This window comes from Phacochoerus africanus, chromosome 2, assembly GCF_016906955.1.
Source record: "Phacochoerus africanus isolate WHEZ1 chromosome 2, ROS_Pafr_v1, whole genome shotgun sequence".
NCBI classification, from domain to species: domain Eukaryota; kingdom Metazoa; phylum Chordata; class Mammalia; order Artiodactyla; family Suidae; genus Phacochoerus; species Phacochoerus africanus.
This window is the reverse complement of record NC_062545.1, coordinates 255088394-255106813: the sequence shown is the minus strand read 5'-3', so window position 1 is coordinate 255106813 and position 18420 is coordinate 255088394. Positions and strand designations below refer to the sequence as shown.

The 18420-nt window shown below is 43.0% G+C and overlaps 1 protein-coding gene across 1 annotated transcript in view; it reads right to left on the bottom strand.

Moving 5' to 3' along the window:
- Window positions 1-18420, bottom strand: part of HSDL2 (hydroxysteroid dehydrogenase like 2) — a 65271-nt gene that overhangs the window by 44779 nt on the left and 2072 nt on the right. Inside the window, exons 2-4 of the mRNA XM_047768166.1 lie at window positions 12841-13004; window positions 11162-11260; window positions 4464-4578 (exon numbers count right to left, since the gene is read on the bottom strand). Of these exons, the coding sequence (XP_047624122.1) occupies window positions 4464-4578; window positions 11162-11260; window positions 12841-13004 (378 nt within the window). The remainder of the gene's footprint in view (window positions 1-4463; window positions 4579-11161; window positions 11261-12840; window positions 13005-18420) is intronic.

Sequence of the window (18420 nt, the reverse complement as noted above, 5' to 3'; positions counted from 1 at the left end):
AGAGGCCAAACTGTTCTTGCCAAATGGGTTTTCCAAAGACATAATTTCACAAGAAAGGAGCAATGAGAATCATACATTTGTGGAGTTTCTGTTGTGGTGCAGTGGAAACGAACCAGACTAGTATTGATGAGGATACGGGTTTGATCCCTGGTCTCACTCAGTGGGTCAGGAATCCGGCGTTGCTGTGGCTCTGGTGTAGGCCAGCAGCAGCAGCTCCGATTTGACCCCTAGCCTGGGAACTTCCATATGCCGCAGGTGTGGCCCTAAAAAAGCAAAAACAAACAAACAAACAAACAAAAAAACAATACAATAAAAAGAGCCATGTATTTGTTTCCATAAGCCATAATGTCAGCTAAAAAAGCAAGTCTTAGTCCTAACCTTTACCTGGGAACCGGGGTGAGAATTTTCCCTCAGGTGGCAAAAAAGAACTGATTTCTTTCTAATGAAAAACAAAATTTGTTCAACAATACACTGACTACACAGCCTTGTCAAAGAATCACCACGTCTGTACTCAACATGAGTAAAAGCACTGAACTGTCTGTGGTTCAAACCATGGAGGTGTATTTAGTTCTTAGAATTCATAACACGTTTTTAACAAGAGCAATTCTAAGTGAACAATACAATGAACAAGCTTAATTTCTGCACTTCTACATTAGTTTATGCTTTAATAAGTCTGTTTTTGTTTTTGTCTTTTGGCACCCCACAGCCTATGGAAGTCCCTGGCCAGGGATCAGATCTGAGCCACAGCTGCAACCCATGCAGCAGCTGTGGCAACGCTGGATCCTTAAACCCTCTGTGCCAGGCCAGGGATCAAACACTGCCAACTCTGTTGTGCCACAGGAGGAACTCCAGATTGTAATAAGTTTAAAGTTAACACTGTCCATCACAGCAACACTGTCTAGAGCTCTGATCACTACATTAGACAAATTCACATTAAACTTTCTAAGACATTTCTCAGTACTTAACAAATCATTTCCTGATGTTCATGTCATAAGTATCCCATCTAAAAAACTTTAATAAGTCAAAATTCTCCTGACATCATAAATAAATATAACTAGGTGGGTAGAATATTTATATCTGTGACTTTGTCATCAACAATAGACACTGCCACAAATAAATGTTTTCAGACATCAAGACCTTCTAAGTTTTAATTCAACCTGATAAGCAATACTATCCCTGGTTAGGTTTATATTTTTAAACACTTGTTTGTTTGGGGTTTTTTGCCTTTTGTCTTTTAGGGCCGCACCCAAGGCAAATGGAGGTTCCCAGGCTAGGGGTCGAATTGGAGCAGTTGCTGCCAGCCGGTGCCAGAGCCACAGCAATGCCAGATCCAAGCCATGTCTGCGACCTACACCACAGCTCACGGAAACGCCGGATCCTTAGCCCACTGAGTGAAGCCAGGGATCGAACCCGCAACCTCATGGTTCCCAGTCAGATTCATTTCTGCTGTGCCACAACAGGAACTCCCCTAAACACCTTTTAATGAGTGTTAACATTCAAAATTCTTTCACAAAGTTATCAGCTGTAAAAGATTTTGATGCAGAGATAATTTCTTCATGTAACACATAACTGTATCACACAGCAGTATTGTTAATTTTATTTGAAAAAAGCACAAACTTTACTGAAATGTTAGTCCTTTTTGTAGTTCTTTAAGCTTCTAGCCACAATCTTGTCAATATGCTTGCCACAGATCTTACTATGGTTTGATTCTCTACAGTTCCCATTCAATGGAAATACGCTTTACACACTGAATTTAGAGAACTATGCCCCACATCTACAAAGAAATAAGTGCTCAACCATTTTACCCGAACATATGGCCCTGTTGGCATATGTCTCATTTTTCCACTTTAGATAGAGACACGGGTATGAGAAATATTACACTTTCATCTTTTTTTTTTGGTCGTGTCTGTGGCATGTGGAAGTTCCCAGGCTAGGGACTGAACCCACTGCACAGCAGTGACCCAGGCTGCTGCAGTAACAACACTGATCCTTAACTAGCTGCACCACGAAAGAACTCTGATAAATGGCAACTTGTTAGCCTGCCCTCAGCACCCAGAAGACAATGGAGCTCATGTCCCATCTAATGAGGTAGCTGATACCCTGCCACCGGGCTATAGTAACTAACTGTTGCCATATAGGAATGCTGTCTCAGAGCTCCCATCATGGTTCAGAGGTTAATAAACCCAACTAGTATCCACAAGGATGTGGGTTCGATTCCTGGTCTCACTCAGTGGGTTAAGGATCCGGCGTTGCCATGAGCTGTGGTGTAGGTCACAGACGCGGCTAGGATTCCACATTGCTGTCGCTGTGGTGTAGGCTGGCAACAACAGCTCCAACTGGACCCCTAGCCTGGGAACTTCCATACGCTGCAGGCACAGCCCTAAAAAAAAAAAAAAGAATGCTGTCTCTATGTGGCCAATGTTTCCTTTTTTTTTTTCTTTTTCAGGCTGCATCTGCTGCATATGGAAGTTCCCAGACTAGGGGTAGAATCCAAGCTGCAGCTACCAACTTACGCCACAGCCACAGCCACACCAGATACAAGCCACATCTGCAACCTATACCACAGCTCATGGCAATGCCAGATCCTTAACCCACTGAGGCCAGGGATTGAACCCACATGCTCATGGATACTAGCTGGATTCTTAAGCCACAACGGGAACTTCCAATGTTCCCAATATTTAAAGAAAAGCCAGAAATATGGAGGTCCCCCTGTGGTTTAATGGGATTGTTGGCATCTCCATAGCACCAGGATGCAGATTCGATCCCTGGCGTGGCATAGTGGGTTAAAGGCTCTGGCATTGCCACAGCTGGGGCATAGGTCGAAACTACAGCTTGGATTTGATTTCTGGCCCAGGAACTCCATATGCCACAGGGAGGGCCAAAAAGAAAAAGAAGGAAGGAAGGAAGGAAGGAAGGAAGGAAGGAAGGAAGGAAAGAGAAAGACAGACCAGAAATCTAGGTTTCTGTGTAAATCTCCTGATTTTTTTTAAAGTAAGCAACTAATGAAATTCTGATTGTAGGTAACCAATAAAAACAAACTTTTTAACACTGTCACGGCCAAATTTTACAGATCCAACAAAACATGTTTAAAGGCAAAGTTCAGAATTAATGAAAGATTTTACATATAACCCTTAGGACCAACCCTATGACATATTTTTCTATTATTCCCATTTTACAAATGAGGAAACAGGGAGTTCCTATTGTGGCTCAGCAGTAACAAACCCAACTACTATCCATGAGGACGAGGGTTTGATCCCTGGCCTTGATCAGTGGGTTAAGGATCTGGCATTGCCGTGAGCTGCAGTACAGGTTGCAGATCAGCTCGGATCTGGCACGGCTGTGGCTGTGGGGTTGGCCGGCAGCTTCAGCTCATATTCGACCCCTAGCCTGCGAACGAACTTCCATATGCCACGGGTGCAGCCCTAAAAAGACAAAAAAAAAATTGGGAAACAGACTCTGCAAGAGGTTAAGTTACTTGTACAGGGTCATGAGGATAGTGAGCCATGAGGGTGGGGGGATAAGATTTGAACCTTACCCCACAAAGTCTGACTCCAAAGGCCAAGGTCCTAACCTTACCTGTTCTATGCAAATACATAAGGCAGATACACATAAGTACATTAAGGCAGGTAAGAAAGTTTTACGCTGATCTGTCCTTCTATCTACATGGAAAATAATAGAACCTGAAGGTAAATAAATAGATAAACAAGTGGACAAATAAAGAGTAGGTCTGACCAATCCAGAACACATCAGGATGCATATGCTTTCATTCTATATTTGGTATTTCCTGATATTGCCCAAGACCGCATTAGCCTTTTGTCAGTTACATTAAAATGGGATTCGTAATGAGCTTCTTGTTATTTATATAACTAAAACCCAAGTGTTTTTCAGAGGAAGGAAAGACTTTTGCAGGTTTGCCAAAAGACTTGGTTGGTATGCATGTCTATGTTTACTCATGCAAATGTTCGAAAATGCTTGAACTATCCTTTAGTCTTTATTAGATTCACAGAGAAAAAGTGCTCTGAATGGAACCATTTGAAATAGGAGTTCCCGTCATGGCTTAGCAGATAACAAATGTGACTAGTATCCATGAGGATGCAGGTTCGATCCCTGGCCTCACTCAGTGGGTTAAGGATCCGGCGTTGCCGTGAGCTGTAGTGTAGGTCACAGACGAAGCTTGAATCCCGCATTGCTATGGCTGTGGTGTAGACTGACGGCTACAGCTCCGATTCAACCCCTAGCCTAGGAACCTCCATATGCTGAGGGTGAGACAAAAGACAAAAAAAAAAAAACCAAAAAACCTATTTACAATACTATCTACTGACTTAGAGCTGACTTAGAGCACTTTTAGGCCTTTATAAGGACTGACTAGATTTTAAACTGTAGTGTTAACCTATTCAAATCTGTTCACAACTAGTACTCTATCAAAACACTGCAACGCTCTCTCCCACAATTCTTTAACTTACGTAAGATAGGTGCCTCTGGTGTTGACATTCATCATCAAATCCACTCTCTTTGTAGGTGTTTCCAATGTGTTGGTCAAGCTAATAGCACTGGCGTTATTCACCAAAATATCGATTCCTGTTTTCAAATAATCAACTTATTAATATGATTTAGACTTTTAACAAAAAAAAAAAAAAACAGAAATTTACTTCATAGAATTGAATCCTAAGTTCACAAATACTTCTTTTAGATAATATGACTGACCAGACACCAATGTAAGCATGAGTGGGTATGTGAAATCTGTACCCAAATGATTTTCACTGGCACAATGGAGGTAGCCAGACACCAGGGTTCCACATAAAACTACAAGCTGAGTCCTTAGTGGTCTGGAGCTTCCATCCTTGTCTATTCTCTGACTTCTTGGTCTTCCCTCCTAATCTCCAAGAACCTTAGATCAATTTCCTTAAAGTTTTCCCTCCTATCATCTTTCCGAGGCCTGCCTTCCTTCCAAGCACATCAGTCTCCTGCCCCTTGAAGGCCCTTACTTAAATGAAAGAGCTCCTTTCTGTTCCTGGGAACTGGGAAAAGAGAAATGACCGAAGTATCAATTCCAGGCACATCATCAAAGTGGCTCAAGTTTGTTTTGGGAACTTAAAATAAATCCAGAATAATGATTATTTCTGAATCTTCTATCCAATCCATACATAACATTTTATTTATAGCTATAAGTTTGGTTAAAGAGTGTTAGAAGAGTTATAGTTTGGCTAAATAATGTTAAAAGAAAACGGGGAGTTCCCGTCGTGGCGCAGTGGTTAACGAATCCTACTAGGAACCATGAGGTTGCGGGTTCCGTCCCTGCCCTTGCTCAGTGGGTTGCAGACGCGGCTCGGATCCCGCGTTGCTGTGGCTCTGGCGTGGGCTGGAGACTGCAGCTCTGATTCGACCCCTGGCCTGGGAACCTCCATATGCCGCGGGAGCGGCCCTAGAAATGGCAACAAAAAACAACAACAACAACAAAAAAAGAAAACGGTAAAGGGAGTTCCCATGTGGCACAGCAGAAACAAATCCAACCAGTATCCATGAGGATGCGGGTTCGACCCGTGGCCTTGCTCAGTGGGGTAAGGATCCGGCATTTCTGTGAGTCATGGTAGAGCTCACAGGCACGGCTTGGATCCTGCGTTGCTGTGGCTATAGGGTAGGCCGGCAGCTATAACTCAGATTTGGCCTCTAGCCTGGGAACTTCTATATGCCGTGAGCACAGCCCTAAAAAAAAGTAGAAAAAAAAGTGGTAAAATACAAAAGCATCTCAAACACATCTCTGCATTTCTACATGGTCTTCTCAATTCTTTCTAAAGAGCATTTAATATCCCATCAAATAGAAATATGACAATTTCTACTGCTGGAGTTAGACTGTTGCCAGAAACATCTTTTATTATTCCTTTAACTTTGCTTTGCCCTTCTCTCACCATATACGGATGATGGTTTAAATAAGGTCACTATACTCACATTTTTTTTAAATTTTATTATAGTTGATTTAAAATGTTCTATCAATTTTCGCTGCAAAGTGACCCAATTATACATATACTCGCATTTTATTTATAAGCTCCCTTTCTTCATATATAGTAACACTACAAAACTTTGACCATATCTTCACTTCTCAATTTCCAGACTCTTTAGTATAGAGTTCGTGCTACTAGCTTTTCTTAAAAACATGTCCTTAGATTAACTTTGGATTCAACTACACTACATTTTACAGCTTCGTTATTAAAAAAAACTCAAACGCAAGTCAGTCAAGTTTTAGGTTCTGTGACTACCACCTTTCCAGAATGAACATAATAATGGTTGCCTCCACGAGTGGAAAAGACTGGTGAGAAGAATTTTTGAGTCCAGGACATGCTTCTCAGTTCACAAAGCCTGATGTTGCTCAACCGCATCACTAAGAGATAATCACCGAGTGGTCTCTTTAGATAAGGCCCCTGGCTAGAGCCTAAGAGACAAGGAAGATAACAGTCACTAAACGACAAGGCAGGTGGGAGCAAAGCAAATTGAGCGTGGGTCTGGGTGGGATGCTGATCTGATGTGTATGCCACCTGCATAGGGAGATGAAGCTAGTGAGGGGTCATCCGATCAAGAGATTCCCTGGGCAAATTCAACCTTTAGTGACTTCATCTCTCTCACTATGTGAAAATAAGTGACAAGTATGTTAGCAAACATTTGGGCCCCAAAGCAAAAGAAACCAGATAAGGAGTCAGCAAACTGTAGTTGGCTTGCCAATGATAAAGAAAAAAATGGGTCCAGGGAGTTCCCGTTGTGGCGCAGTGGTTGGCGAATCCGACTAGGAACCATGAGGTTGCGGGTTCGGTCCCTGCCCTTGCTCAGTGGGTTAACGATCCGGCGTTGCCGTGAGCTGTGGTGTAGGTTGCAGACACGGCTCGGATCCCGAGTTGCTGTGGTTCTGGCGTAGGCCTGTGGCTACAGCTCCAATTAGACCCCTAGCCTGGAAACTTCCATGTGCCGCGGGAGCGGCCCAAGAAATAGCAAAAAGACAAAAAAAAAAAAAGAAAAAAAATGGGTCCAATTAAGAGGTAAGTTTTAAAATTTCTAGGAGTTCCCATCGTGGCACAGTGGTTAACGAATCCAACTAGGAACCATGAGGTTGCGAGTTCAATCCCTGGCCTTGCTCAGTGGGTTAAGGATCCGGCTTTGCCGTGGGCTGTGGTGTGGGTTGCAGACGGCGGCTCGGATCCCGAGTTGCTGTGGCTCTGGCGTAGGCCAGTGGCTACAGCTCCGATTAGACCCCTAGCCTGGGAACCTCCATATGCCACGGGAGTGGCCCAAGAAATGGCAAAAAGACAAAATAAATAAATAAATAAATAAATAAAATAAAATTTCTAAACTCAGGTGGGGCAAAGTAAAATGGAACAAGGACAATGGTGGGAAATGACATGCAAAAAGCATATATGTATGCATGCCTGCTGCAGAAAAAAAAGTGACAGGAAAGCCTGTTTCTATGTTTATGACATAGCATAATTTACCCAAGGCCTGAATAACTCTGAAGATGAGGGAAGGCGAGGTAATAGGGAGTGCTGTGCGGCAGAGGCCCCCGAGGGCACAGGTTTGGAAGAATCATCCACTGCTCTGGACTTCTTTAAGGATAATTCCCCAGCAGAAAGAAGTATCTACAGTGGTAAAGTATTCCCTAAATGCAGAATTCAAAGGACTACAAAATTCCAAATTAGACCGTAATAGTTGCAACCAGAGTATGGAACAAAAACCAAACAGAAAATAAATTCTCGGTATCTCGAGAGGGAAAAAAGAGCAGCCTGGTGGTCCCGTCGTGGCGCAGCAGAAACAAATCCGACTAGGAACCATGAGGTTGCAGGTTTGATCCCTGGCCTTGCTCAGCAGGTTAAGGATCTGGTGTTGCCATGAGCTGTGGTGTAAGTTGAAGATGCGGCTCGGATCTGATGTTGCTGTGGCTGTGGTGTACACTGGCAGTTGCAGCTCCAATAGGATCCTTAGCCTGGGAACTTCCATATGCCGAAGGTGCAGCCCTAAAAAGAAAAAAAAAAAAAATACAATAGTTAGCAAAATATATTGGGAGGAGTTCCTGATGTGGCACAGCAGGTTAAGAATTCAACCTTGGTAACGAATCTGACTAGGAACCATGAAGTTGCGGGTTCGGTCCCTGCCCTTGCTCAGTGGGTTAACGATCCGGCGTTTCCGTGAGCTGTGGTGTAGGTTGCAGACGCGGCTCGGATCCCGCGTTGCTGTGGCTCTGGCGAAGGCCGGTGGCTACAGCTCCGATTCGACCCCTAGCCTGGGAACCTCCACATGCCGCGGGAGCGGCCCAAGAAATAGCAACAACAACAACAACAATAACAACAACAACAACAAAAAGAATCCAACCTTGGGCGTTCCCGTCGTGGCTCAGTGGTTAACGAATCAGACTAGGAACCATGAAGTTGCGGGTTCCATCCCTGGCCTCACTCGATGGATTAAGGATCCAGCATTGTGGTGAGCTATGGTGTAGGTCGAAGACGTGGCTTGGATCCCAAATTGCTATGGCTGGGTATAGGCCGGCGGCTACAGGTCCAATTAGACCCCTAGCCTGGGAACCTCCCTCCAACCGAAGCAGCTCTGGTCACTGCAGAGGTGTGAAGATTTAATCGCTGGCCCTGCTCAGTGAGTTACGGATCCACCACTGCCACAAGCTGCAGCATCGGTCACATATGGGATTCAGATCTGTTGTTACTGTGGCTGTGGCATAGGTGAGCAGCTGCAGCTATGATTCAACCCCTAACCTAGGAACTTTCATATGCCACCGGTGTGGCCATAAAAAATTAATTATCTAGGTCAAATCCTTATAACCACTTTTATAAGTAGGTGAGGGCATTTTAGACAAAAGGTTCTGCACATGAATGTGGCTTCCTCTCCCTCCTCTTCCATATTTGCAGCCCTATGGAGTCCCTGGTAGCTCAGTGGGTTAAGGATCTAGCATTATCACTGCTGTGGCTCAGGTCACTGCTGTGGCTTGGCAAAAAAGAAAGAAAGATCAATTACGTATTTACAGCCCTATCGGTAAAAAACACTCAGTAATTTTGCATTCTCTCTCCTCTCATGGGCATTCACATTACTTTGGGAAAGGTTGCCAGCCAGGGATAAGACTTTGGATTTAAAGGAAGAGCCCCCAGAGTGCCAGCTGTGACACAGCGGGTGAAGGTTCTGGCATTAGATTAGAGTGGGTTAAGGATCCAGCAATGCTGCAGTTTCAACATAGGTCGAAGCTGTGGCTCAGATCCAAAACCTGGTCTAGAAACTTCCATATGCCTCAGGTGCAGCCAAAAAAAAAAAAAAAAGGCCCCATTTGAGCCAAAGCTTTGTGCTCCAGTCCAGAAAAACAAAGCACTCTGCACAAGCCTTACTAACAATAAAGCATTACCTTAGTTCCCATCGGCCATGTCCTCTGCAAGCATGTACAGTCTTTGGAATATGATAGGGAGAGATGGTAATGATTTGGACAGGATTTGGACATGGCTAAGTATCTTGCTGTAAATACCATCCAAGTCTTAGTTCAACTCCCAATACCTGCCTTCCAGGAACTTAAGAACTAACTAGGGAGAAAAAAAGAAATGCTAAGATCTAAATTTGTACTAGATGAGCATCAAAGGTATATTTTAGGAATTCAGAGAAGGAAAAATGTACACTTTTGATTGGCTGGCATAGTCAGAAAACTGCCTTCCTGAAGGAGATGAGATTTAAGCAGAAAAAGTGGGATTTCAAAACACAAAGAAGAGAGCACTTCAGTAGTGGGCACTGGAAGAGCCTTAGGAATGGGAGGAGAAAAAAATTAAGAGGCAAACAAATTCAAGATAAGGAAATGAACCTAAACTATTTTGGCTGAAGTAAGTTTACATAAGGGTAAAGAAGAAAGATGGAACCAAAACAAGTTTGTTAAGAATGCAAAATACCTTGAATGCCAAACTACTGGCATAGGTTATCCTCACTTTATTCAATAAATATTAAAAAGTTGGAGTTCCCTGGAGTTCTCGTCATGACACAGTAGTTACGGAATCATGAGGTTTCAGGTTCAATCCCTGGCCTTGCTCAGTGGGTTAAGGATCCGGCATTGCTATGAGCAGTGGTGTAGGTTACAGATGCGGCTGGGATCCCGCGATGCTGTGGCTCTGGCGTAGGTAGGCGGCTACAGCTCCTATTCAACCCCTAGCCTGGGAACCTCCATATGCCGCAGGAGCGGCCCTAGAAAAGGCAAAAAGACCAAAAAAAAAAAAAAGTTGGAGTTCCCATCGTGGCTCGGTGGTTAATGAACCTGACTAGCAACACATGCTGTGGGTGTGGCCCTAAAAAGACAAAAAAAAAAATAGTAAATGTTAAAATGTCATCAGGAGTTCCCGTCGTGGCGCAGTGGTTAACGAATCCGACTAGGAACCATGAGGTTGCGGGTTCGGTCCCTGGCCTTGCTCAGTGGGTTAACGATCCGGCGTTGCCGTGAGCTGTGGTGTAGGTTGCAGACGCGGCTCGGATCCTGCGCTGCTGTGGCTCTGGTGTAGGCCGGTGGCTACAGCTCCGATTCAACCCCTAGCCTGGGAACCTCCATATGCCATAGGAGCGGCCCAAGAAATGGCAACAACAACAACAAAGAAAAAAGACAAAAAAAAAATGTCTTCAAATGATGGTTACATAAATTGGGGAGAGACAAGTGGATGGGATCCAGGGAACTACTTAGATTTTTGCTATCTTCAAGGTCCTAACTTTATTTTGGATCATAAATTTGTTGTGTCATAGAAAATAATTTTTCTTCTTTTTAGGGCCGCATCTGCAGCATATGGAAGTTCCCAGGCTAGGGGTCGAATAGGAGCGGTAGCTACAGGCCTACACCACAGCCAGAGCAATGTGGGATCCAAGCCACATCTACGACACCACCACAGCTCACAGCAACGCCAGATCCTTAACCCACTGACCGAGGCCAGGGATCAAACCTCCGTCTTGCGGATACTAGTCAGGCTCATTACCACTGACACACGACAGGAACTTTGAAAAATAATTTTTAATAATTTTTCAATTAGTCATCAGATGGTTTTAAGCAATGCTTCTGTATTAACAAATACTCATTTCTGGTTATACTCCGAAGACTCAGAAAGTAATAGTTACACCTAGAATTTACCAACTTTCAATAATTATTTCAGAATGAAGGCACTACCTCCAAATTTCTCGACTGCTTTCTCCACTGCATCGCTGATCTGCTGTTCATCTCTCACATCAACAACGCACGGCAAGGCCTTTCCTCCAGCTGCCTGGACTACAAAAGATAAACAAAGAAGCATTAAAGCATCCAAATATTAAACCTTTCATCCGTATCAAACCACTGATCTAAGAGTCAAAAGAAAAAAGTACTCTATTTTTGAAAAATCAATATAAAAACTGTCTTGTAACTATTAGTGATTCTGTCCTACAGTAGACAGAATGACTTATCCATATCCACCTGCAGGCTAGAGAGAGGCCAACTCTACTAAAAAACAAAAAAAAAATGTAAGGTTATTTTTTTAAATACTGTTAAAAGTTTAAAAAAAAGGAACATCATTTAAAAGACCTTTAGTATGAAAAGTTTCCAAAAATAAAAAGAATAATGAACTACCATGAGTCCATCACCCATCTTCAATGATTAATAATGTTTTGCAGTTAATTAATTTGTTTAATTTATCTACCCCCAATCTCATTTTGCTTTTTGCTGGTGTATTTAAAAACAAATCCTAGGCATCATTTCACTCAGAACTACTTCATGTTATTCCCCTAGCATAAACACAATGCTATTAACATAACTAAAAAAAACGAGCTATGTCAACTGAGGTTGACTTTTTAAGCCCTCACTCCTGGCACCATACCTTGAATATAAGCACTCAATAGCTATTTGTGGACTAAAAGTATTAAAATTAATGACTTGCAAATTGTGCAGAGAACAAGTAACGTGGAGAGCTTTTTCAAAGTGTTCACACCAGCTACCTCTCAAATCCTTTCCTCTCTACTTCCACTCAGGTCTCTGCTCTCATCCAAGAACCACTGCCCTCATGAAATATGATTTTTTTTTTTTTGGCCATGCCCATGGCATGTGAAAATTCCTGGACCAGGGATCAAACCCAAGCCACAGCAGAGATCTGAGTTGTAGTGGTAACAATATGGGATTCTTAATCTGCTGAGCCATAGAGGAACCACTAGACGTGAATTTTTTCTTTTTTGTTTTTTGTTTTTTAGGGCCACACTCACGGCATATGGAGATTCCCAGGCTAGGGGTCAAACTGGAGCTATAGCACCGGCCTACGCTAGAGGCACAGCAACTCGGGATCCAAGCTACATCTGCGACTTACACCACAGCTCACAGCAACACCAGATCCTTAACCCACTGAGTGAGGCCAGGGATCAAACCCGCAACCTCGTGGTTCCTAGCCAGATTCCTTTCCACTGTGCCACGATGGGAACTCCCTAGACATGACTTTTAATGGGAGTCTCTCCCATCACTTAAAAGTACTGGAGAGAAAAGATGCCAAAATACTTCTTTAACCACATAAAATTATTTGGGGGGGGACACTTCAAACAGATATAATTAAACTTTCTAGCATGGAATTCCCACTGTGGCACAATGGGATCAGCGTTATCTCTGCAGTGCCAGGATGCAGGTTCCATCTCCAGCCCAGCACAGTGGGTTAAAGAATCAGGGGTTGCCACAGCTTCCTAGGTTCCAACTGTGGATCAGATCTGATCCCTGGCCCAGGAACTCCATATGCAGCAGTGGGAAAGAAAGAAAGAAGGAAAGAAGGAAGGAAGGGGAGAAAAGAAGGAACACAAATAAATACTCCAACAAATTCTCTATGCATTGAAGCTCACTTTCTTCAGCAGCAGTATAGATTGTGCCTTGAAGTTTAGGGTGTGTCTGGGTGGTCTTCGCAGCAATGACAACGTTTGCTCCATCCTTTGCTGCTTTCAAAGCAATGGCTTTGCCAATGCCACGGCTTGCACCGGTGATGAAAACTGTACATCCTGCTAGCCTCCTACAACAGAACAAAAGTGATCTTATTAGAAACCTCCACGTATTAGAGTTCCCTGGTGGTCTAGTGGTTAGGATTCAATGCTTTCACCCACTGCAGCCCTGGTCTGGGAACTGAGATCCCACAAGGTCCCACTGATGCATGCCATGGCCAAAAAGTAAAAGAAACTTCAATGACCTCCAAGTTTTTATTTACTTACTAGTACCAGGAAATCACACACGTGGTCACAAAATGTTTCCTCCTCTGTCAAGCTTTCTCTAAATCCTCCTCCCTCCCCATCAGATAGCTAATAAATCTACTTCATTACCACTGTAAAATGATAAACAAATTATGGAGTTCTCGTCATGGCTCAGCAATTAACAAAACTGACTAGCATCCACGAGGACGCGGTTTCAATCCCTGACCTCACTCAGTGGGTTAAGGAGCCAGCGTTGCCCAGAGCTATGGTGTAGGTCGCAGACAAGGCTCGGATCCTGCATTGCTATGGCTGCGGCATAGGCCAGCAGCTACAGCTCCAATTCAACCCCTAGTCTGGGAACCTCTATATGCCACAGGTGCAGCCCTAAAAAGACCAAAAAAAAAAAAATTACTTATTACAACTTCAGTGGCCAGTCTTACATGGATTTGGCATCTGCTCAAATGCAAAGTAAATCTTAAAGTGAAATGAGGAATTAATGAACTATATAAACATGTACTTTTCCCATAGAAAGTAGTAACAAAGTTTATTTTTGAGTGATGGGATTATGAGTAAATTTTTACCATACTTGGAGTTCTCATCATGGCACAGTGGAAATGAATCCAACTAGGAACCATAAGGTTGCGGGTTTGATCCCTGGCCTTGCTCAGTGGGTTAAGGATCCGGCGTTGCCATGAGCTGTGGTGTAGGTTGCAGACGTGGCTTAGATCCTGCATTGCTGTGGCTGTGGTGTAGGCCAGCAGCTACAGCTCCGACTGGACCCCTAACCTGGGAACCTCCATGTGCCCCGGGTGCGGCCCTAAAAAAAGACAAAAAGACAAAAAAGACAAATTTATCATTTTCTTTATATTCCTCAGGATTTTTCAAATTTTCTGCAATAAATACATACCACTTAAAAGGAATCATCTAAGAGCAATAACTGTATAATGGATGCTCATCATTGCTAATAACAGCCAGAGAGGAAACAACATAAATGAGCATCAATTGATGAATGGATAAAAACAATGTGGTATACACATCCATCAGGACATTTTTGGCAGTAAAAAGGAATGATGTACTGGTCTGCGCTACATGGATGAACCTTGAAAACATTATGCTAAGTGAAAGAAGTCAGTCACAAAGGACCCCATACTGTATGATTCCATTTATATGAAACATCCAGAATAGGCACAACTATAGGGACACAAGGATAACTGGTTGCCTAGGACTGGAGGTGGGGGACTTGGGGTTGATAGCTGAGAGGTGTGGGGTGTCTTTAGAAGATATCAAGATTTTAAAATTGATTGTGGTGATGGTTGCATAACTCCGTGAATATACTAAAAACCACTTAACTGTATACTGTACATGGGTAAATTGCATGGTGTGTGAATTACGTCTCAGTAGAGCTGTTAAACAAACCTAGAAAGCTGGCAAAGAACCGAGGTTCTGGTCAAAATACTCTGTGATCCAAAAAAAGAAAGAAAGAAAGAAAAGAAAACATTCACAAAAACTGGGGAAAAAAAAGACTCTGTGATCCAAATGCCCTGAGGAAAGTTCTCTGCGTCCATTTCATTTTTTTACATCCACCCACCTTAATTTTTAACTTTCTACTTAGTTGTTAGATGAGAAGAAAACACGAAAAATAAAATCACAGGACAGAGAAGGAAATTCACTTTCTTATTTACTTTCTAGAGGCAAAAAGGAACAGCTTGTTTAAGGAGGAAGATGAGAAATTCCCACTGTGGCACAGTGGGTTAAGAATCTGACTTCAGTAGCTCGGGGTCACTGCAGAGGCCCAGGTTCAATCCTCCGCCAGGAGTAGTAGGTTAAAGGATCCAGTGATGTTGTAGCAGATTCAATCCCCTGGCCCAAGAACCTCCATATGCTGCAGGTGTGGCCACAAAAAAAGAAAAGAAAGAACATATATTCCCCTTCCCTTGATCTCTGTTAACAACTTTATGACTTTTTTGGGCACTAGCATATGATAAAATGATATTCTGCCATTTCAGAGCCCACACTATAAAATGGCTGGTTGGAAGCTTCCACTTTCTCCTAGAAGCCAAACGCTATGTCACAAAGAAGAGAGACAGATTATCAAATGTTGAGAGACCATGGGAGAGTGGTCCTGGAGGGTAAAAGGTCTGATTTAGGACATTTCAGCCCCAGCCAACGACAGAGCTCAAAGCAGCCACATGAAGGACTTCAACTTACAGTATGAAGAGCAGAAGAGCCCAGTCAACCGAAAGAAGTGTGAATCACTGGTGGAGTTCCTTGGTGGTCTAGTGGTGAAGGACTTGGCATTGTCACTGCTGTGGCTCCATTTACTAATGTGGCTCAGGTTCAGTCTCTGGCCCAGGAACTTGCATAGGCTGCAAGTATGGCCAATAATGATGATAATAATAATAATAAAATCACTGTCGTTTAAAGCCATTAAGTTTTGGAGTGGTTTGTTACAGAAGTAGATAACTAAACACACGATGAAGTTCAACTTTCCCCAAATAATGCCAAACCTCATTCCAAAGTGGTTAATATTCCCGCCAGCAGCAGTACATGAGTTCCACAGCTCCACACCTCCCCTACACTTGATGTCAGAAGTTCAAAACTTTTGTCAATCTGTGGTATCTCAGTGTGGCTGTAATTTGCATTTTGCTGATTACTAATAAGAGTGAATAAATTTTCATATGTTCATCATCACTATGTCTTCTACGTAATTCCTATTAATTTGTTTTGCTAGTCTTTCTACATGGTTAACTTTTTTCCTAATGACTCATTAAAGTCCATAAGCATTTAAAACCTTTTCATTTGTGGCTTGCCTTTTCACAATCATTATAGTATATTTTGATGAGCAAAAATTATTTCCACATAGCACAATTATGAATCTTTTCTTTTTTGGCAAACTTTTTGGGGTTAACAAATCTATCCCTGGGAGTTCTCCTTGTGGTTCAGGGGGTTGAACAAACCCAATTAGTATCCACGAGGATGCAGGTTCAATCCCTGGCCTCGATCAGAGGGTTAAGGATCCAGCGTTGCCATGAGCTGTGGTGTAGGTCGCAGACACAGCTTGCATCCCACATTGCTATGGCTGTAGCATAAGCCGGCAGCTGCAGCTCCAAACTGGACCTCTAGCCTGGGAACAGATATACTGCAGGAGCAGCCCTAAAAAGCAAAAAAAAAAAAAAAAGAAAAAAGAAAGGAAAGAAATCCATCCATAACCACCACAACTGCATTGTCTTTCAAAAATTTTATGGTTTATCTTTTAAATTTTAGTCTTTAATCTACCTAGAATTAACTTTTCTATATGAATTTAGTTAGGGATCCAACTATATTTTTCTTTTCCTTCTTTTTTTTTTTTTTTTCCTTTTTATGGCCACACTCGCGGCACATGGAGGTTCCCAAGCTAGGGGTCCAACCGGAGCTACAGCTGCCAGCCTACACCACAGCCACAGCAACACCAGATTCAAGCCGCGTCTGTGACCTCCACCACAGCTCACAGCAACGCCAGATCCTTAACCCACTGAGCGAGGCCAGGGATCAAACCCAAAACCTCATGGTTCCTAGTCAGATTTGCTTTCACTGCACCATGATAGGAACTCCAGGATCCAACTACATTTCTACCCATGTGGATAACGAACTTTCTAGTCTGAAAAGCCTACTTCTCCTATAGATCTTGAATGCCAGCTTTATCATAGGCTGAGTCTCCCTAAATACACAGATGTGTTTCTAGGATCTCTATTCTGTTCCATTCAGTTAAATGGATTGCACTATCTTAATTATAAGAACTTTCTTGGCTATACTTGGGCCTGTGCTTTTCCGCATATACTTTAGAGTCAGCTTATTTAATTGCACAAGCAAAATCAATTGGGATTTTGATAGAAATTGTACTGAATCCAGAATTCAATGTGGGAAGAGCTGACATCTTCATGACACTGAGTGCTCCAATCCATGAACATGGTATCTTTCTATTGATTTCATACCTTGAACCACACAATGTCCCTCTGTAATCAAAGGTTATATTAATTCTGACCATTCAATCACAATGTGATCAGATTTTTCCACCATGAAATTACTATTCTTTCCCTTGCAACTAACAGCAGTGCGAAGATACTTAAAGACCATTTTAAATCTTTTATTATGGAATTTTCAAGTATATTCAAAAATAGAGAAAAGACTATAATGTTCCCATGTTTATTTAACAATTCAACAATTACCAAAATTTTGAAAGTGATTATCGTGAAGCCAATCTCAGAGTTCCCTTGCGGTGCAGTGAGTTAAGGATCTGGTGTTGTCACTGCAACAGCTCAGGTCGCTGCTGTGGCACAAGTTCAATTTCTGGCCCAGGAACTTCCACATGCCTCAGGCAAGGCCAAAAAAAGTCATTTGAATTATTTTTCTCTGTATGTTTGTGTGAAAAACTTGACATATAGTTTAAGTTCCTTTGTTTATGCTGGCATTCCAATTTATCTCTCTCCTCTCATCTCTGATGAGGCATGCTGTAAAACAAGTAGTTGGTTTAAAAGTAAAAACCTCAGGAATTCCCACTGTGGCACAGTGGAAAGAATCTGACTAGTATCCATGAGGATTCAGGTTTGATCCCTGGCCTTGCTCAGTGGGTCGGGGATCTGACATCGCTATGAGCTATGGTGTAGGTTGCAGACTCGGCTTGGATCCATTGTTGCTGTGACAAAGGCCAGCAGCTGTAGCTAGCCTGGGAAATTCCATATGCCACAAGTACAGCCCTAAAAAGGAAAGAAAAAAAAAAAAAAAACCACATCTTGTGTATGTATAACATTCCCTTCAACATGAAAGGTAGCACACAGAGTTCCCGTCGTGGCGCAGTGGTTAACGAATCCGACTAGGAACCATGAGGTTGTGGGTTCAGTCCCTGCCCTTGCTCAGTGGGTTGACGATCCGGCATTGCCGTGAGCTGTGGTGTAGGTTGCAGATGCGGCTCGGATCCAGTGTTGCTGTGGCTCTGGCGTAGGCCGGTGGCTACAGCTCCGACTGGACCCCTAGCCTGGGAATCTCCATATGCCGCGGGAGCGGCCCAAGAAATAGCAACAACAACAACAGACAAAAGACAAAAAAAAAAAAAAGGTAGCACACACAGTGCTAAAGTGATTGATTGATTTATTTATGTTGGCCAGGGCGGGCAGTGGCTTGATGTGGCATCTTAGTGCCCAGACCAGGTATTAAACCCAGGCCACAGTGGTGAAAGCGCTGAATCCTAACCACTAGAACACCAGG